The 21884-nt window shown below is 39.2% G+C and overlaps 2 protein-coding genes across 4 annotated transcripts in view; one reads left to right on the forward strand and one right to left on the reverse strand.

The window, feature by feature from the left end:
• LOC134654510 (protein cramped) overlaps nucleotides 1-21884 on the reverse strand; it is a 54451-nt gene that overhangs the window by 31472 nt on the left and 1095 nt on the right. The window lies entirely within an intron of this gene.
• On the forward strand, nucleotides 1708-21792 carry LOC134654494 (lipase 1-like). Of its 3 annotated transcripts, XM_063509938.1 has the most exons (8): nucleotides 1708-1826; nucleotides 16154-16364; nucleotides 17415-17526; nucleotides 18444-18684; nucleotides 19050-19208; nucleotides 20158-20239; nucleotides 20734-20852; nucleotides 21589-21792. In XM_063509938.1, exons 1-8 carry the CDS (start codon nucleotides 1725-1727, stop codon nucleotides 21769-21771), a joined length of 1209 nt encoding a protein of 402 aa, XP_063366008.1. In that variant the 5' UTR covers nucleotides 1708-1724; the 3' UTR covers nucleotides 21772-21792. The 3 variants fall into 3 exon arrangements, with proteins under 3 accessions (XP_063366008.1, XP_063366006.1, XP_063366007.1); XM_063509936.1 differs by lacking the exons at nucleotides 1708-1826; nucleotides 16154-16364 and adding an exon at nucleotides 16551-16706; XM_063509937.1 differs by lacking the exons at nucleotides 1708-1826; nucleotides 16154-16364 and adding an exon at nucleotides 16893-17048.

Raw genomic sequence — 21884 nt, forward strand, 5'->3', positions numbered from 1 at the left:
ATCGCTAAAAGTCTTCCCTTCTTATTTTATTTAAAAGCCTGGCAACCCTTATTTGTGACCGGATTTTCGCAGGCAACCCTATGCCACTGTATTCGCAATAAAATTACCATCATTTTGATGTATAATTCAAGCGTCAGACAGATGAGTGCAATTATCGATAAAAACTCACATGTTTAAACACGGCAACTACATAATAGTGACCGGAAAAAGATAGGCAACCTAGTTGATTTATGTTGTACAAGTTGTATACTTTCCATTGGAACTTATTTCGTTTGTCAGACAGATCGGTGAAATTTGAAGAAAAAAATATTTTTTCAAAAATTAATTAAAAATAGCCTTGACCATATTTCTTTAGGCAACCCTATTTATTTATGTACATGAACATATTTTCTTTAATAATATGTAAGTTTCATCCGTCAGACATATCGGTGAAGGTCGACCATATATGCCGGATCTCCTACTATTATAAATGGTTCAAGGTTCAACAGGTTCAAGGTTCAACAGGTTCAAGGATTTGGTTGTAAAGTCTAAGTCAGGTGACAAACACACGAGCAATATATGCGGAAACATTTTTATATGATGTTGGTAAACAACCACTTATGGTAATTATTAATAAACAACTACAGAAGCGCCACACATTTTTAAATTAATCCGAGATCCTAAAATAAAGATTCTGCCTATCTGATAATTAACTAACTCCACCATTACTTACCTACACGAATTATGAAATTATAATTACAATAAAGTTTACAAATTGTCATATACGTGTTCTTTAGAATCAAATTTTCACATATCAGAGTAATGTTTAGAGGTCGTAACACTAAACTTTTCGCACTTAGAGTGTACAAAAACAACACTTCATTCTATAATCCAATTACAAGAATGTGCCGCCAATAGGTATAACGATTTAACAGCCGGTGATCATCGCGGTAGGGCATTGATATTTTTGACCCTCACATCGCTAGGTTTAGGAAGTGCTTGGCTGGCGTCCTCTTCTCCTCTTCTCCCACTAAACTGATGGCATCTGCCCTAATCCTCTAAGTTTGTTTCATTTGTGATGTTTAATAGTCTTTATAATGTAAAGTTCGTTACTCGTTATATTGTAATGTTTAGATAGTTTTTTCTTCTCTGATATTTTTCACTGTAGTTATAATATGGTGTTAATTAGTTTGTAATATTTCCGTTAAATTGTAAAACATGCTGTGTACACTTGTTTTGGATCTCGTGCTAGATTTAAGCCATAATGTGCAATTGTATTACCCATGATATTGTACGATGTCTGTTTAGTGTACCTAATAAAGTAAAATAAAATAAAATAAAAATGAAGTTTTTGAATTTTTGTCAAAGAACCTATACCTATAAAGTATAAACCAGCAGCGACTAGGTATGTTTTACCTGTAGGTACACATTGATACCACCTGCGGTGCATAAATAAAAACACCTATATTTGTATAGCCGCTATTATAGATTCAGTAGATTCACCCGCAGCGTGACGTCACACAATAATAACATTAAACGAGACTGAATGATAAAAACGCCGGCGGGACAAACGCGTGCGCACTCATCAACACGCACCGCTTTGACCGGAGCGTTTAAAAAAATCATTTTAAATACTGGCCACTTACAAACGTAACATTTTGAGGACATACTTTTGGAAAACACTGGCCGTTTTAAGTTTTTTTTTCGAATTTAGAATACTTAAATTTTAAGGGAGTGGAGTGAAAATGACGGTGGTAAAATTAGGGTTGTTCCTGATTGTGTGTATGAACTTGATGTTATGTGCATCCCAACCCCAAGTGATGAGAAAGGAGGCTACGATGACAGTGGTAAGTGATATATTAATATTATAATACTAATTATTACTGCGACTTTGTCCGCGTAGCAGTTTAGGGGAATATATGCGATTGGAAAAATAGCTTTTGAATATACACGCGCACTAAAAGAAATGCTTGCATGCCAGTAACAATAGTTATTTGTTTTACAAGGAGGCAAAGTTGTTGTTTAACCACTCGTGCTAATATTGATACACAAGCAAGCGAACAATTCCAAACTAGAACCACGAGCGTAGCGAGATTTCACCAAACCAACGCGAAGAAAACCCTAAGTAAAATCCAAATGAACGCTATGAAATATTTATCATTCAAAATCATCATTTAAAAGTAAATTCTCAAGTTATAAAAAATGACAGATTTATATCATTGAGAATTTTATACAATTATGCCGTATATTCTATGGCAATTTTGGCATGATCGGACCACTACTTTAAACGTCATATTATTAGACATTACTATTATGTCCGATTTCGTGATATGGTAACCATTATGCCGTCCACCAAATGTCAAAAAATTATGTAGAATTGCTAACATGTTCGTTATCCTCTGACTGTATAATGAACATAATTACGGTATATAAATGAGAGTCATCAGTTGCAAGTTCAGATGTTGCCCGATTAGAAAGACTACAATGGCGAACAATTATCATTACCCTGTGACAGTCTCGTGTCAGCAATTTTATTCTATAACATATGTACAGTCAGCATCAATAGTAGCGGTTGAAACAACGCGCCAAAAGCACCCGAGGACCTACCGCGAACCACGTTCGACGCGTTGCCTCCCTGTCACACTTACGTACGAATTCACAAGTGCGACAGAGAGGCAACACGTCGAAGGTGGCCCGCGGTAGGCCCTCTGCCATCCTGGAATTCTTTTCAAAATAGGAATATATCTCTACATGCAGTTCGCGTTCTAAAGTATCGGTCTCAGTCTGATTGTTTTACATATTGAAACATTGTCTCTTTTTGTTAATTTATTAAAGAATGGTAAATCTTTGTTGTGTAGTCTTGATCTACTACTTTTGATGCTGACTGTACCATCGTCGACCCAGCTAATTAAATATAAACTTTATTACAACGACGTAAGGTCCACCAAAGGTCAGTTAAAAGTTGACGATTGTCGAGACAGTTAACCGATCGTTTTTCAATCTTATTGCTAAGCTATTTTTAAAACATTATTTCTTGCTATGAAAGAGTTATTTATTGAGTGTGAGAATAATCTTTATTGAGCATTGAAATTACAGACAGGCTATAACCAGGTAAATGATGCTTAAAAACCCATAAATTAAAACGGTAGGAACCGTTTTAATTTAAGCTTGTAACTTGTAATACAAGTGGAAGTCCCTTTTTAACAAAAGCTGTCAAAAAGTGACATCCGCTTGTATTACAAGTTACAAGCTTTTGAGAAACGGGCCCCAGGTAGTAATACAGTCACTAAATGGCTCAACAATTACAGTCCGAACCGTCAGCAGCAGAAGTTGCTAAGCGGGCGAGGTGTTCAAAATGATCTAGAGGCGACTTTATTGTTAAGAGAATAAGAGCGTTTCAAGGTAATTTTGAACACCTCGCCCGCTTATTAGCAACTTCTGCTGCTGACTGTACGTTATTAATGATATTAATGAGATACAACATATTCTCAAACGATCGTGTGAGGACAATGAAAATAAACCTTTAATAGATTTATTAGTAACCGTGATTAGGTCAGGTTCCTACTAAGGGATTCATTAGAACATTCCTTTAGTAATCAATCACTGTAACAACCTAACGAGAAACTGAGCATGAGCTGCGTGTCTAAATTCACAAATCATTTGTTTAGCCCCAATTAGATTGGTTGTTTAAGAACTTGCAAGCAATATTCAATACATTAATTGCTAAACTACAGAATAGGGGTTTGGGTATCATTGGGCAGTCGGGAGCCTCGGGCGCCCCGTTGTAAAGAGCCTCCCGACTGCCCAATGGTCCCCTACAATGAATTCAGTCTTTGCACCAAATACCGCAATGTAACGAAAATCGCATGCAAGTTCTTGAACCGTCTAAATGGGGCTTTAGACTGGACGCTAGAAAATAATTCGCGGACGCTAGACCGAACGAGCGCAAAGCAACTCCGTTTCAGCTTGGACCAAAAATAATTTTATGAATTAATAATGAACTGAATGTATGAACTGATCGAATCAGAAACACGGAACTGCGCTCCAGAACTCGAGTTGTACATAATGTACATGTAGGTGTCAAGACCGCGAAGCTTGAGTGGGATAGGTGGGCCAAAATGGTTACCGAGGAGGATCCATGGTGCTCCCATCAATGGTGCAGGCCGGGGTTCAGGCAGACCGAAATCCTTTTCGGTCCCCAACGGGCCCCAAGTCGTCCCGCTATCAGGAGATAGCGGGACGACTTGGGGCCCGTTTCTCAAAAGCTTGTCACTTGTAATACAAGTCCCTTTCTAACAAAAGCTGTCAAAAAGTGACATCCGCTTGTATTACAAGTTACTATGTACAAGCTTTAAGAAACGGGCCCTTGGTCGCATTTTTTCCGGATTGGTCGGAAAGTACGAACGACAGGGTTGAGTGGAGGAAAGGAGGGGAGGCCTTTGCCCAGCAGTGGTACACTAAAATAGGCTAACTAAAAAAATGGTCGGGCTGTTTCTCCTAATACCGTGCAAATAAATAATTTCTAATTTCACTAGTGATTTGAGGTAGGTAGGTCCTGAATCTGATTCTTGATTGTGAGATAAGCGTTTTTAATAACCCTGGCATGTCATTGTCAATCCGCATGACGTTCCGAGTAACATTTGTCATTTGCAATTCATGTATTTGTTTGGTGGAAAAAACGTGCGACCGATGCACTAATAGCGATGGTCAGATTTAATCATTAATCATTACAAAGTGGACATAATCATTGCGATGGATTAAAATGGCGAAGTTCTCTAGAACTAAAGTAAGGGGATAGGTCTATCGTCTGAATCGGTTATTAAGAAGTTATTATGGTCAGCTACGGCCAGGGGCCCGTTTCTCTAAAGCTTGCAACTTTTAATACAAGTGGAAGTTCCTTTCTAACAAAAGCTGTCAAAAAGTGACATCCGCCTGTACCTATTACAAGTTACAAGCTTTTGAGAAACGGGGCCCTGGTTGAAGGCTTGGCTAGATGAAGCTGATTTCTATTTTTTTTCAGTAAGTACAAATGTAAAATAAGCTACAAATGTAAATTATTGATACATGCTTTTATCACTGAGTGTAAATAATTATAATTTTTATTAATATCATATTTAATAGCACTAGTTCTAGTTTTAAGTTTTAACTGCCATACCCGTTCCGGGTCCATGAGATACGTTTTATGTTTTAACATCTTGTAATTACCATGGTGCAATAAAGAAATAAAGAAAGAAATAAAGTGTACTTTTCTTTCCACATGCAACTAAAACCTACTCATCCAAACAATTCTAACATTTCTAACAACCCCAAACACAATTAGTCTGCGTTGTTTTATCACAGAATTCCCATGGCCACCTGTCTCCATCATCAGATAGGCTTCGTGTCATCAAAATATTGCATTGTCCTCCGATTTACAAAAGTTACATGCAAAATTTCAGCTCAATCGGAAGTGGGTCAAATTTAGCTTCCAAGATTTGACCCACACTAAATAAAAGCTAGTACAATCGCCATCAGATATATCGGAGCGGTCAAGGCGCTCACAAAATCTCTAACCTGAATGCTGTTATTATTATGTTGTTTACCCGTACTCCGAAGTATCATGGAGAAATATAAGTAAAGAAAGAGTGGTAACTCCATACATCACTTTTCTTACCAAAACGCCAGTTATTTCGTAGTCGACATCTAGCGTCAAGTAGCGGACATTATCAGTCACTCTTTCTTTACTTATATTTCTCTATGGTAGTATAAGCTTCGTTTAGTTTGAGACTAGGTCGATCTGCGTAAGATATATTGCATCCAACCAGTAACCAAATTCAGTCGAAAGGTAACGTTTAGAAATTTTTATATGATAGACCGATAAACTTTTGCTTTAAAACAGAAAACAGCTCATCTCACACATGGCAAACGGAAACGTGTACGATGTACTGATAGTCATTATTGTCGGATTACCCTAATGAGGGTGATTACACGCCATCAGTGCAACTGCTGATGAGTACTGAGCAGGCCCGCGTCATGTTAATATCAGTGTCAAGACAGCTCCTTAGAGACGGAATACGTCAGTCAAATGATGATTGTGTCAAGTAATACGTAATGTAGAATGTCAGTCAATGTCGGCTAAATGACATATTTAGTATGTAACATACCTTGTTGTAAAGAGATAGGGTTTTCATTTTCGTTTGACTACCATTTCGTATTTTCCCTTTTAGCTGACCAATTGACCTGACCATCTGACCTAATACTTGACCACCGCTGTATAACGCTGTAGATACGAAACCTCCAATTTCACGTGGTTCTACACGAGATACCTACTTGCACCGCGATATGTACCACTACCACCAGTTTGGCACTGACATTTTAAACGTCATCAAGAACGCATCTTCTCACTTTCTATGCATCTCGCACGTACTAGCATATTAATTATTAGTGCAAGCGAGATGTATAGAAAGTAAATTACGTTCTCGATAGCGTATATGTCAGTTTTGACACTGTCAATGACTCATGGTACGGGCTAAGGTATTATTTAAATTGCATTGTACAACGTATTAATCGCCGACGCTCAAGGAAGCAAGCGATTTTCGATTTTGTACACGCGAATTGACAAACGAAGGCACTCCTGACCATTTCTAAACCATGTAACTTTGTAATACGGTCTACAATAGTTCAACAGCGGTACAAAAACGCAGCCCATTCATCGGGGATTCGATGACGGTCAAGGAAACGAAGCGAATTTCATACATGCGTTATTCACAAATAATGATAAACGTGACTATTTACCAACCGTAATCCATTGCAATACGGCCTACAATAGCTTACCTCTAATACAATATTCATCTCATCACCTGGGATTCGCTGACGCTCGAGGAAACCAAGCGATTCCGCATGAAAACAAGATACGTGCGTGTGCGCAATATGAATGAGGAGTTTGCACGCCGCGCCGCGCCGCCGGCCGGCGTGTGCGTCGCTTTGTGACAATTGTAGCATAACAGTATAGCACAGATTTTGGGTGGAGAGCCAGTTGTGATCAGTATGACGATATTTATCTCACATTTAACATAATTATATTTCAAATATACCTTTAACGGCAATAGTATCAAGTATGAAAACAAGCGTCAAGAATGAGTTTGCACGCCGCCGGCCGGCGCACGCGTCGCTTTGTGACATGACATAACGGTATAACACAGAAGAGGGATCAGTATGACGATATTGTTTCTGAGTTATAACTGGCACAGGCATTAGTCATAGCGGTAGCATGACACTATTTTTTTTTTAATAAAAACATTTTTAATAGGCATTTAAATGATCTCAGGAGTCTTAATTTCTACTTGAAAGGTGGCTGGAAGTAATAAGATCGTCTGTTGTTTATTATTGTTACCTTTAACTACGGATTTTTAGTGTTTCGTACAAAATTTTGTTCACGGAACACTTATGGGATCACTTCGGTCTTTAAATGCGTTTTTAAACTGTGTTATGTTACATAACCATAACACAGTTCAAAAACACCTCATGTGTACTTCATGTAAGGATTAGGTATGCGCAACTCAGTTCCTAAAAAAGCAAGCGGGGTTTTCAAATATTATGTACATAGTAGGTAACCACTACATAAGACATACAGTAGTGTAAACTACTGTTTTTAAAGATCTACCGCGAAACAATTACACCATGTTGAATGGTGATGACACGCATTGTTTTTTATACAAGTTTAAGTTCACGTGCAATTACGCTTATCTCTCGGATCATTCACTCATTTCGCTTAGACATGGCCCAATTAACTATGAGCACGTGCTTACGACTCGTGTCTTTTTAATTTATACAATTATGCTTTATTATCAACATTGTAAGCTAGAAAAAACGTAAGCACCTAATCTTTTTTCTGGGGATATTATGTCGTGGGAATATATCGAAGCGGCCAGGCCAGGGGCCGACTAGAGTGTTCACAAAAGTTTGAATATGCACTAAGGCGGCGTTTCGACCAGAGATGTAAGTACGTCGTACGAGGATGCGTTGCCAGGGATCTGTTTGTTAAAAACCAATATAATCTATTATGGTTCTTAAAAACACAGCCAGTGATCCTATTTTTGCTTCTTAAAAACACACCACTCGCACAGCTCTGGTCAAAACGTAGCTTTACTTAGAGTGATTTTTGAAAGTCAAAATAAAAAGTCTGGAAATAACAACCGGATGCAACAAACATTTTAATTGTTTCATTACAATAATTACAATCATGGACACCCTTGGTTGTACAGGGAAAGTGACGTCAACTTCCGGTTTACACAAATTTTGCAATTCTTCCAAAATTCATGCAAAAAAAATCCAAAAAGGTTTTTTTACAGTTCATAACACATTTCATCTTATAATCCTTTATTACACTTGAAGGCGGCACTAAAAATATACAATATAATTTCAATAATAGCGTGACCACAACACAACCAGTTTGAATCTGATAACTGATTATGATTAAGAAATCATTAATTGATATAATTGATATCAAACGATGCTAATTGCAGGTGGCTGTTTGTTAGTAAACAATGGCCATTATATACTTGTAAACGGAATTTTAATGACGATATCGCTTTAGTGTTGCGAAATGTTAAAATGGTAGTACTTGTAGGCACATTCTTTATTAAATAAATATCTTGGGAACAATCTTACACAGATCGAGCTAGCTTCAAACTAACCAAAGCTTGTACAGTCGCCATCACATATATCGGAACTTTCGGAACGGCCGAGGTGCTCAAAAATATCTGAACACTGAAAGATGAAATCATATAGTATTCCGGGAAGTAGTGTCACCCATGACCCAATGTATGGGAGGTGCAAATTTTGGGTATCGGATGAATTCACTTGGCACAGATGTAATATACCTCTTCAAGTGGCAGGAACCGGCTTCCGGAAAATTTAAGTCATTTAGATCTGAAATTCGATGAATTGAAATAAAATCGAAATTCCAACAACTCAAATATGACATATGCCACTTGAAAGGATACGTAAAACTAAGCTAATGGAGCCCGGTAGCCATCCGCCACCCCTGCCTATACCCGCCAGGGGGTAGCTTAGTTTTACGTATTACATCTGTGCTAAGTGAATTCATCCGATACCTTATGACACTAACTTCCCGGGCTATAGGTGTATTTATATTATTTACTCGCTTACGCTCCGTGGCGATTGTGGCGAACGAAACGCTTGTCAGACAATCATTTTGTCTTTTTTGTATCCCTTTAATAAACCACCAGAATTTCATATATGATAGCGATTAAATATTAACAATATGGCTCATTTTTTATACATGTCAATTTTAGAAAAAAAACGTTATTACAGTCATTATTTCTTATAAAAACCGACATTAACATAAATTATGCTTTTTGATACACCTAACTACCTATTTCCTGAAAAAAAGGTACCTATACGTACAGTCAAAGTATTTTATTTCCGACCCATTTCGTACCTTGTCACAGTAACAATCAATATGAAAGTGGCTAGAGACCTTGGAGGATACAACTAAACGGAGTAGCCATTAACGGGCTTTCCCCTCTGTCGAAAATAGGCGGCCAACGGTCATACACAATGTATGGACTGACATGGCTATTTTTACGTTACGCATACATTTGACGTTCCCCTCCCCCGCAAAAATCGGCAGACTGTTTTGTACAGAAAATTACAGACATGGCGTCTCCGTTTGATTATATCCTCCAAGCTAGAGACAATAGAGACCTCATACTGACTGTGACAAAGTATAAAATGGGTAGGAAATAAAATTATTTGACTGTACCTATGTAGGTATATGAATAGTCTACCTAACAGGTATATCAATAGGGTTTCCGAGCTCTGATTTTAGTATATATAGATATCTATAGGTACATATGTTATGTATAGATAAACCGTCATTTGCTTACTGTGGGACTAGGTTGTTTTGTGTAAGATTGAAATATAATGTTTATTAATTGACCGAGCGTTAGCGAAGGTCTCCGTTTCAGATAAGGCAAAAAATGCTTTCGTACGTTCGCATGTTCTCCTCTACAGGTCGCAATTCTCAACCGATTCTCGTGAAATTTTGTGAGCAGGTTCAGTGAATAAATATATATTTTTATCGGTATTTGTTTTTTTTACAACTCACAGAGCCACTAGTTTAATAAATAATAAGGTTTGATTTGTAAAGTTAACCGTGTGGACGCGCAACTATTAACTAGTTCAGGTTAAGGTCCAACCAAAACCAAACAATATAAAACTTAATTAACATTTACACCGCCATAACATATTTTGCCAAGTAGCAAGTAAATAGGTGTTAAGTAAGCTATTAAATGTTAACTAACCACTTACAGCACACTAAAATGCTGGTACCGTCTTGTATTTTTCCTCATTGGGATTATGTCAGTTTAAGTACGACAATTGCATACAAATCACGAATTAATAAAATACGTTTTAAATCGTAGTTGAATGTTGAAATAATAATGTATGGAAAAATTGCCGGGTATTCGAATTTGCGACATTTCAGAATATTCGCTAGCTCTACACAACTGAATTATCAACGCTTATATTAACGAATTCTAATTTCGCTAGCAAATGTAATTTATTACTAGAAAAATTCAAAACTAACTCAAATATTTTTTTTTACGAAAATTTCATTTTTGATACAAGCGTTTATCACTGACTGTACTTTTCTTTCAAACGGCAACTAATACTCATCGACACAGTATTATTCCCTTGAAGACAACATGAAATAAATCAACATTAACGTACCGGAAGTATGAAAGAATAATTAAACATAGCAATTATGCTCGCCTTCAGATTCTTCTGATTAACATGTTACAAAAACCTTGACAAGAGAATTACATAGGTACAATATTATTCGTAATAATCGTAATTAAGACATAAATAATATTTAGGGTTGATTATTACCAAGCAGGAGCACTAAGGAAGTGTCTTCGAGATTTTTCAAGGTTCAAGGAAACATATTTTTATATGTATACTTAAGTTAAAAAAAAAAAACAGATTACAGTAGCCTACGCTACGCAAGCAATTTCTCATTCCAAGTGACATTCATCTTCCTCGCGTTGTCCCGGCATTTTGCCACGGCTCATGGGAGCCTGGGGTCTGCTTGGCAACTAATCCCAGTAATTGGCGTGGGCACTAGTTTTTACGAAAGCGACTGCCATCTGACCTTCCAACCCAAAGGGTAAACTAGGCCCGTATTGGGATTAGTCCGGTTTCCTCACGATGTTTTCCTTCACCGAAAAGCGACTGGTAAATATCAAATGATATTTCGTACATAAGTTCCGAAAAAGTAATTGGTACGAGCCGGGGTTCGAACCCGCGACCTCCGGATTGCAAGTCGCACGCTCTTACCGCTAGGCCACCAGCGCTTTTTCTAGGTTTTAGGATTTTTCAAGGTTCAAGGAAATATATATTTATATAAGTTAAAAAAACAGATTACAGTATCCTACGCTACGCAAGCAATTTCTCATTCCAAGTGACATTAAATAATAAAAAAGCGGCCAAGTGCGAGTCGGACTCGCCCATGAAGGGTTCCGTATTTAGGCGATTTATGACGTATAAAAAAAAAACTACTTACTAGATCTCGTTCAAACCAATTTTCGGTGGAAGTTTACATGGTAATGTACATCATATATTTTTTTTTGTTTTATCATTCTCTTATTTTAGAAGTTACAGGGGGGGGGGACACACATTTTACCACTTTGGAAGTGTCTCTCGCGCAAACTATTCAGTTTAGAAAAAAATGATATTAGAAAGCTCAATATCATTTTTGAAGACCTATCCATAGATACCCCACACGTATGGGTTTGATGAAAAAAAAATTTTTGAGTTTCAGTTCGAAGTATGGGGAACCCCAAAAATTTAATGTTTTTTTTTCTATTTTTGTGTGAAAATCTTAATGCGGTTCACAGAATACATATACTTACCAAGTTTCAACAGTATAGTTCTTATAGTTTCGGAGAAAAGTGGCTGTGACATACGGACGGACAGACAGACTGACAGACGGACAGACAGACAGACAGACATGACGAATCTATAAGGGTTCCGTTTTTTGCCATTTGGCTACAGAACCCTAAAAAGTATTATACTTCGACAGATATGTAGGTAGATCAAGTGTTATTCTATGGAACTTGCTAACTATACTATGTAAACAGACCGCCATATTGAAACTGTCAAAAAATATGAAATACTAAGTGACTTTTGTTTACATAGTTAGCAAGTTCTATAGAATGACACTTTACACTAGATACCGTACCTATAGATACATAACATAGGTACGCAATGTTGTTCGGCAGTCAAATGAAATAACCCGTGAAGGGCGGTTCCGTACTAACTTTTTTTTTCATGCAACTATATACACGAAATATTTTTTACCAGAAGTATACTCCCTAACTCAATCTCTTTCCTATGATACCCCGCTGATCTATGTGGCTACCACCAGTTTGGCACTGGCTTAAACGATATCGACAACGTAACTTACTTTCTATGCATCTCGCTCGTACTCGCTTATTAGTGCGAGCGAGACGTATAGAAAGTAAATTACGTGGACGTTAGCGTATATGTCAGTTCTGAGACTGTCAGTGACTCATGATACGGACTCCAGTAAAAAGACTGACATTTTGACACGAAGAAAGAGCCAGAGGGGCTACAGCGAAACCCGAATTTCGCAAAATGCGGGGATCTTTCTCTTTTAGTCCAATGAAGGCGTAATTAGAGTGACAGAGAAAAATGCCCGCAATTTGCGAAATCGGTTTTCGCGGTAGCCCCTCAGCAGCCGCCGACCCCTGACCAGGGTATTAAGTTTTTTAGGGTTCCGTACCCAAAGGGTAAAAACGGGACGCTATTACTAAGACTCCGCGTCCGTCCGTCCGTCCGTCTGTCACCAGGTTGTATCTCACGAACCGTGATAGCTAGATAGTTGACATTTTCACAGAAGATGTATTTTTGTTGCCGCTATAACAACAAATACTAAAAACAGAATAAAATAAAGATTTAAGTGGGGCTCCCATACAACAAACGTGATTTTTGACCGAAGTTAAGCAACGTCGGGCGGGGTCAGTACTTGGATGGGTGACCGTTTTTTTGCTTGTTTTGCTCTATTTTTTGTTGATGGTGCGGAACCCTCCGTGCGCGAGTCCGACTCGCACTTGGCCGGTTTTGTATAAACGTGAGACATTTTAAAAATTACGCATAAACAACATATAATACTTTGTCATTTTCATTAAGTACCTTTTTATTACCTTGAACACGTAATTATCGTATTCAATATCAATAATTCTCGGCTTAGTCATCGCACGTTTACACTTATCATTATCATTAATGACTGACATTATGCTGTTTATAGAAATTTAGGCCTAGGTACTAGTTCAGGGTTGCTAACTTGAACTAATCGCAAGACAAGTTATAGGCATAAGGTATGCCCTGGATCTGTGGCTCTGGTTAGCCCTGACCGTTGTTTCTAAAGGTGGGTTTAGACCAAACGACAATTTTAATGATAAAAAGCTCTTTACCAATAGATAAATTAAATAATGAATAGTTTTAGTTACATAAATAGTAAAACTCTTATTCCATAAATGTACCATCAAGTGCGGTAACGGTAACTGGGGACAGGAGGGGTAACATTAGACAAAGGAAATATTCCCGGATAATAATATGAGATTAGGATTTACCAGTCAATCCTGATCTCATATTATTATTCGGGAATATTTCCTTTGTCTAATGTCTAGCTCAGTTGATTGTCTGAAGACTCTAAAATTACACAACTCCATCTTCTCATATATGAGCCAGAACGCTTATGGTGACGTCATATCGTGGGATTTGACAGGTTAACGGTGGACCTTATAAATGTCATTACATGATTACAATAAGGTATACGAATTTTCAGTCAACAGTATGATTTGAACGATATTTTTACGTGACTATCACGCTGATGCGAATTCGCACGTCGCTCATAAGCGTGAAAGCAAAAATGCGTGCATAAAATCTGATGGCTCCTCTGCACGCTGGCCTACTTAGATGGGCCAGCGTGTAGAGAGGGTATTGGTGTCGGATGGCTTATAGCGCGGCGGGATGACGATGGAATGGCCACGGTGTCGGTCTTTAGTATAGTGGGCTAGAGATGGTGCGTAACGCATCTAGGTACTAGGTACACGTGGCCCATGCGCATTCCATAGTTCGTGCTCTGCACCAGCGCATGATGGCCACCTCGCTGGCCCTGCGCTGGGCCATCGTGTGTATAGAGGAGCCATCAGGCGCACACCGTCCACCGGAGCAGCGTGCGAATTCGCATCCAATGTAAAGACCGCCTAATACTTATTTAATTAGAAAAAGCCTATTACTATTAGGGTTATGTCAACAAAACAAACGGGTTTGAGGTAAGTAAACTGCATTAATGAGGTCGCCCAAGGTGAGGGCACTTGCCAACCGTGACCTACGAAAATCTGCTTCTAGCTTTACTCATTTATCTAGGTCTAGGGAATCAATTAAACCCGAATCCGAAGGTAGTAGGTATTAGGTAATGCATAACAAACATTATAAATGCGAAAGTGTGTCTGTCTGTCTGTTTCCTCTTCACGCTTAAACCGCTGAAACGATTTAGTTGAAATTTGGCATAGAGATAGTTTGAGTCCCGGGGAAGGACATAGGATAGTTTTTATGTCGTAAATCATCCCTAAAGAGAGTGCAAAGGGGGGTGGAATTGAAAGAGTTAGTGAATTGCCTAGTAATTGAAGTAAGCAATGCGCAAATTGAACTATTGTTATCCAGGCGCTATACTTTAGCTGCTGTCACTAATTCCAATTCACTGCTGTCGCAGACGAAGTCGCGGGCAAAAGCTAGTATGAATATATGCTCAAAATAATCTTTCATTAACTAACCAACTTTAAAACCTCGAAGGAAGGGGTCATCGATTCGTCGGGAACTATTTTATTTGCTTAGATGTTGTTTTTTTTCGAATTCTCGAAAACGGCTAGACTAATTTGGGATTTTTATTGGCTTACTTCACATCAGTGGATCTAAAATAAAAATAAAGATTCCGCGAGTAAACCTCAAGGGCTCTTTTTAGAAGTCAATCGCATGACATGTCGGGATCTGACAATACCCCATGGTATTGAAGAAATCCAGAAATATTATAGGGGTATTGTATAATAGAACAGACTTCAAACACACCTAGGTTTATTTGGTTTCCGAAAGGCATCAACTACTAAAGATTGGCCACTGGGCAAAGTTGCATGCGTCGTTTGTAAATTACGATAAATTACATTTAATGAGACCTAATTTATTTTTATATTTTAATTTTAATATCACTCAATTATTATTATTTTCTATTTTAATGTTATTATAAAGTTAGTATGTTAACATATGTGAGTTAAATTTCGTCCGAATTTTATAAGGTAAATATTATGTAAGTGTGATATGAGCGAAAGCTTGAAATAAATGATTTTATTTTATTTATTTATAAAGAAAGACAAATTGCATTAGGTGTAGTAATTTTATCTGCTGAATCTTAAAAAAAAATTAATATTGAATAATTTTACGGTTTAGACTCACTTGTTTTAAGTCACTCGCTCGCGCGACATGTTAGTATGTCTCACAACAGTTTAAATTCGAAAATGATTATACCTTTATCCACAAAGGATTAACTTAATCATTACCTCGTGAATCTCGTGATGCCACAACAACGCTAATTCCTAACATTCTTGCACTAGAGAAAAATTACATTCTTACGATGACACGAGCCTACAATCTACATATAAGTGGTGACCTTGCATTGGTGCATAATACGCTTCGTCATTATTTAATGAAAACTTAGACAACAACAAACAACCGCTTTCAAGACAGTGAAACTAATTGTTTAGAAAATTACCTTTTGTTCTCTTGTGTGGAAATAAACATGCTTCTTTTCGATCAGTCTATCACAAACAATAAACATACACAGATACATAGTTACTTATTCTAATTCAATATTGTATTTCTCGAATGATGGCATGAAATAACCAAAAAATAGTAGAGCCTACGAATCACTAACTTAACCACATCTCTCTCTCCCTCTTTCCCCTTGGCCTCAGAACTATTTCAAACGAGAAATATTTTCCTTTTTTTATGATCAAGTCATTCCCGCCACACATAACGAATGAAGCCAGAACGCCTCTCTAACAAATACTCTAACTTTTTTCTTATTTTTCAGCCACAACTCATAACGGCAGCCGGCTACCCAACAGAGAAGCACCGAGTGCGAACAACCGACGGCTACATCCTTCAGATGCACAGAATACCAACCGGGAGGCGGTCAGCGCGGCGGTCGGACTCGTCTAAGGGGAAGAGAGCTGTGCTGGTTGTCCACGGACTTTTGGGGTGCAGCGGGGACTTCGTCATTATGGGGCCTGAGAGGAGTCTTGGTAAGATTTGAACAACCGACGGCTACATCCTTCAGATGCACAGAATACCAACCGGGAGGCGGTCAGCGCGGCGGTCGGACTCGTCTAAGGGGAAGAGAGCTGTGCTGGTTGTCCACGGACTTTTGGGGTGCAGCGGGGACTTTGTCATTATGGGGTCTGAGAGGAGTCTTGGTAAGATTTGAACAACCGACGGTTACATCCTTCAGATGCACAGAATACCAACCGGGCGGCGGACAGCGCGGCGGTCGGACTCGTCTAAGGGGAAGAGAGCTGTGCTGGTTGTCCACGGACTTTTGGGGTGCAGCGGGGACTTCGTCATTATGGGGCCTGAGAGGAGTCTTGGTAAGATTTGAACAACCGACGGCTACATCCTTCAGATGCACAGAATACCAGCCGGGAGGCGGTCAGCGCGGCGGTCGGACTCGTCTAAGGGGAAGAGAGCTGTGCTGGTTGTCCACGGACTTTTGGGGTGCAGCGGGGACTTTGTCATTATGGGGTCTGAGAGGAGTCTTGGTAAGATTTGAACAACCGACGGTTACATCCTTCAGATGCACAGAATACCAACCGGGCGGCGGACAGCGCGGCGGTCGGACTCGTCTAAGGGGAAGAGAGCTGTGCTGGTTGTCCACGGACTTTTGGGGTGCAGCGGGGACTTCGTCATTATGGGGCCTGAGAGGAGTCTCGGTAAGATTTGAGCACCAGATGGTTACATCCAGTAGCAAAGAGCTCTGCTAGTTACTGCAGCACTGGTAGTTAATAATTTATGTTATTACCTTCGCATTTTGTACGAAATATTATTAGGCGCAGCACAAAGATGATACATAATATATCGACCACTCGTTGTGTATGACACATCCATGGACAGGACATCCATCACTTCCATCAGTCAACTTTTTTTCTTCTTTTTTCTTTAGTATATGACATTTATTTCAGTTTTTTTGTTTCCAAAGTTTTTTCGACTGTTATTAGAGAATGTTTTTTTTCTTAAATAATAGGTACCTACGATAATAATGTTCTGCTTATGAATTAAAATGTTTATATTCTTTTCAGGCTTCCTCTTAGCTGACGCCGGCTACGATGTATGGCTGGGCAACCTCAGAGGCAACCTATATACGTCACATCAGAACATGACGAGAAACAATCCAGCCTTTTGGGAGTACAGGTTAGCGAGTTGGGAAGGCCGTCATAGGCAGTTGTCCCACCAAGAGCGATGATAGAAACGAGTGGGCGACCGGCGAGAAGCGAGTGTTAGCTTCAATAGTTTTGTCGCTCGGCTATAGGCGAGTGTTCGAGTGCGACGGGCTATTACTCGCTTCACTCGCTCGGACAGTGCAGCCGAACACGCAGACGTCGCAGTCTGTTCAATATATTCCTTTTTTTTCTTTCGTCTATTTAGAATTGCTGCTGCCACTATTCTACAAAATTAATTATCATCGTCGTCTGAACTAGACAACAATGACAGCTCAAATGCTTTGTTCAAATTCATAGCAAATATTTGCACTGAAATCCATGCTGTAAAATCACCACTGATTGGTCTCGCAGCTTGAGTTCAACTACCAAGCGATCATCGCCGAGCGAGTACCACTGAGCTAGTTTTATCTCATCGCTCTTATCTCGGCGACAAACTAGTAGAGCGAGTGTTCACGCCGGCAGTGTGAACAGCCAGCGATGAACTATAAATATATGTATCTCTTTTACTAACACAGGATCCCTATCTTTTGTTCGTTTCTTGGGCGAAAAAATCGCCGATAGCTAATCGCTTACTCGCTCTTGGTGGGACAACTGCCTTAGGCAGGGCAAGCAGTCTCTTATTTGTTTGTATAAGTACATGCATCGCTCAGACACAGTCAGTCGCTTTTCTGCTCTACCGACTGTCTGTAAGTGGAGTACGTGTATGTATAAACGAAAGAGTTAGAAGCGACGAAAGAACTTGTAGACGACGGTCTTACCTTATAGACGGTCTTGTTTAAATCTACTATAATATAATACGAGGTACCTAGGTCGATCTGAGTAAGATCGTCCCCAAATAACGTGCCAACCAAATCCCATAACAAATTTGACATAGTTTAATAATTTCAGCTTCCACGAACACGGCAAAGACGACATACCAGCCATGATAGACAAGATTCTGAACGTGACCGGTCTATCCAAGATCATGTACGTGGGTTACTCCATGGGGACCACCAGCTTCTTCACGATGATGGCCCAACGCCCGGAGTATAACGAGAAGATCATCGCCATGGTTGCCCTGGCACCGGCAGTGTATCTGGACAATGTCAGGCCTTTCACCGACTTGTTCATCAAGACCATTAATGTGCCTGTAAGTCATCATCTGGTTGCCCTCATTCTTTTCTAGGTCTCTAGTACTAAATCTTTCTATGTATCGCTGCGCCTGTATTTAACGTGATAGCCATGCTATACGTTACTAATTGCTGCCAGTGCCACAGTAGGCGTATTAGGATAATTTTAAACCTATTATTTCATATCGAAAACTTCGCTGACAATAACATCTTACACAACGAATCGCGCAAAAATAGTTACAGAGCCATAAGTGTCATATCTACTCTGTTATTTGTATGTAAATCTGTAATAAATACATTCGATTCAGGGTTTAGGTTTTCAGCCCACTCCATACATAAAAACACTCTGAGCGAATCATTTAAACATATTGTGTCTATTCCGCAGGCCACCATGCGTCAGCGCGGCTTAATATCAGTGAATCTACAGCAAGACTTCATGAATACTGTCCTTGGGAGCCTGTGTAACTCGCGGGACCCTCGCCAGGACCTGTGCCTACAGATAGTCTACACAGTCGTGGGTGACGATTATGAGCAGAATGATCCAGTGAGTATGAGTATTCAAATTCATGTTCATAGTTCAGCCGAGACAAATCTTAATACCTACTGGACAAATACTTTAAGGACCCGAGGCGACGACCGGCCAGTATTTTTTTGAAGTGAAAACTTCTTTAGCGGCGCTGTGCACTTTTTGTGATGGGGAAAAAATGTTAAACTCGCGAGAGATAAGACGGACACGTGACCTGATCGAAAAACTGTTACAATGTCATTGAGTTTTTCTTTATTGATTTAAATGCCATCTAGTGAGTTTCCCTCTAATAATATAACTCGAGTATTAACAGTGATGTGCTTAGGGGTTTCAAGTAAATAAATAAAAATAAAAAAGCCTTATATTTCTTACAAAAAATAAAAATTACACACTTTTAAATAAACCTATTTCTCAAGGTTTCAAGTAATGCGACGAAATAACGCTAGATGGCGTTAACCTCAATTATACATAGTGCTGCAGACATTTTGGACTAGTCATTGAGTTTTCACTTCTGCCGGCACTCCCGGAGTGTTTGTTTTTTGTTAGCCTGTTGTGTCCCACTGCTGGGCAAAGGCCTCACTCTCTTTCCTCCACGCATCTCGTTCTATGGCAATATTAGGCCAATCTTCCGGAAAGACGTCAAGATCGTGCCGCCATCTCTTTCGAGGTCTGCTGTGACGCCGCGCTATGTTTGGTGTCCATTCGGTAGTTTTCGTAGTATATAATTTACATTTCTAAATTGTAGATAAACTATTTTTAAAGTGCGTGTCCCTACTCCCTACTAGTGAGTATTATATTCTTTGGTCCCTACAGAGTAGGTACAGTTCCACTTTTAAGTACATATGTATATTCTTATACACGCAGCGCACACCGCACACAACAGCACCTCTCACCTTAACAAATGATTATTTTGTGCCATTGTTATTTTTCTTTGCAATTATGATTAAGTATCTACTATTTTTCGCAGCTGATGTCGAGCGTTATCATGGTCAGAATGCAACCGGCCTCGTGGCGACAACTAGAACACTTTGCCAAAATCGCTATGTCAAGTAAGTATACGCACACAAAGCAATGAACGCCTGTTTACCCTAGGGCCAAAGGGGCCATGGCCCAGAGCAGTGGGTTACGAAGGGTGGCTATGAGTTGGCAAACATTTATAGGCCTAGGACGTAGCTACACTTAAAATATGCTTTTGGCAAAAAGGATTAATAATGCAATGCATAACGATTACAAATGGTTAGTTACATTTGCGCCTGACCTATAAACGAAAATAATGTCTAATGTCTAATACCAAAGAAAATTTAAACAGAGGCGTATTGTCAAAGTAAATTTTGTAGTCACAGTAAATTTACTGCCATCTTTCGACACAGGATTAAAACTTTTAGAACGCTATTTGACTTTAATCCTTGTTCTTTCACTTATATGTGTTAAAATTGTTAAATGTCAAACGGTGTCGCCATCTACACGAGAATAGGCCATAGGTATATCACCGGTTTTCTTCTACCTTATACGGAGTTATATATATCTTTGCTATTATTTACAGGCGTGTTCACGTCATGGGAGAACGGGTTGTATGGCGACGTGAAGCCGTACAATCTGACCAACGTTAAAGTGCCCGTCACTTTGCTCTACGGTCTCAATGACAAATTGACGGAGAAAGATGTAAGTATCTTCTTTGCGAATTTAGTTTATAATTACTTTGTCAAGTAGGTATATCTACATCTTGTCCCTTGTTGGGCCAGATGGCGTCCGCATGGCAACTAATCTCAATAATTGATGTGGACATTCGTTTTTATGAAAGCGACTGCCAATTTGACTTTCCAACCCATAGGGGAAACTAGGGGATGTGTTCTTTCACCGACAAGCAATTGGAAAATATCAATATCGTACATAAGTTCCGAAAAACTCATGGATACGAGCCAGTCGTATAATGAAATAAAACAGGGAAAGTCGTATTGAGCAATTAAATGTTGGAGTTATGTATATATATGATAGATAGATATGATCTATATTTTATATATATAAAAAAGGTGCACATAACTTTCATACCATCCTTTCGCTTTAGATCTTTTTTTTGCGTTATCGTCAGGGCCGGATCTAGAGTAGAGCGAGTGGAGCAGCCGCTCTAGGCGCCGGATGGCAAGGGGGGCCCCAAAATGGCAAATTAGAAATAAAGTTTTAAAAGACGCGAGTGTGGCGAGGGGGGGGGGTGGGCGTGGAAAATACCTTGAAAACTTCAACGAAGGGCGCCAAAACCCGATTTCGCTCCTTCAGGAACCGTATCTTTTCTGCGTTATACTATTTGCACTACTGTTGCGAGTACCGCTCCATAAAGCCGTGTATTGACCATAAGTGCATTGTCTACCGAGTAGATACTAATCCCTTACTTTGTTCACAGCAAATCATGCGTTTAGCCGAAGTACTGAACAGCACAGGCATGCTAGAAGACGTCCGGCCCGGCTGCAACTGGCCCAAGTTCAACCATCTCGACTTTGTGTTTGCTAAAGATGTGGGGAATTTGTTGAACAAGCCTTTGATCAAACATATCAATAAATTGTATGAGAGATATAGTCAACCATGATTATTTTGTTTTATTTTATCCTTTCAATTTGTGCAGCTATAATCTTATGATAGACTGAACTCACTTTAAATGACCATTATACACAATGCGCCATCATAAACCTTGTCAGAATG

The sequence above is a fragment of the Cydia amplana genome, chromosome 15, assembly GCF_948474715.1.
Source record: "Cydia amplana chromosome 15, ilCydAmpl1.1, whole genome shotgun sequence".
Classification (NCBI taxonomy): domain Eukaryota; kingdom Metazoa; phylum Arthropoda; class Insecta; order Lepidoptera; family Tortricidae; genus Cydia; species Cydia amplana.

Bases quoted from the DNA above. Each gene is read 5' to 3' on its own strand.
- LOC134654494 (XM_063509938.1), top strand. From the start codon at position 1,725: ATGACGGTGGTAAAATTAGGGTTGTTCCTGATTGTGTGTATGAACTTG. The intron at 1,827-16,153 runs GTAAGTGATATA...CTTATTTTTCAG, and splicing joins AGGAGGCTACGATGACAGTG to CCACAACTCATAACGGCAGC. The intron at 19,209-20,157 runs GTGAGTATGAGT...TATTTTTCGCAG, and splicing joins ATTATGAGCAGAATGATCCA to CTGATGTCGAGCGTTATCAT.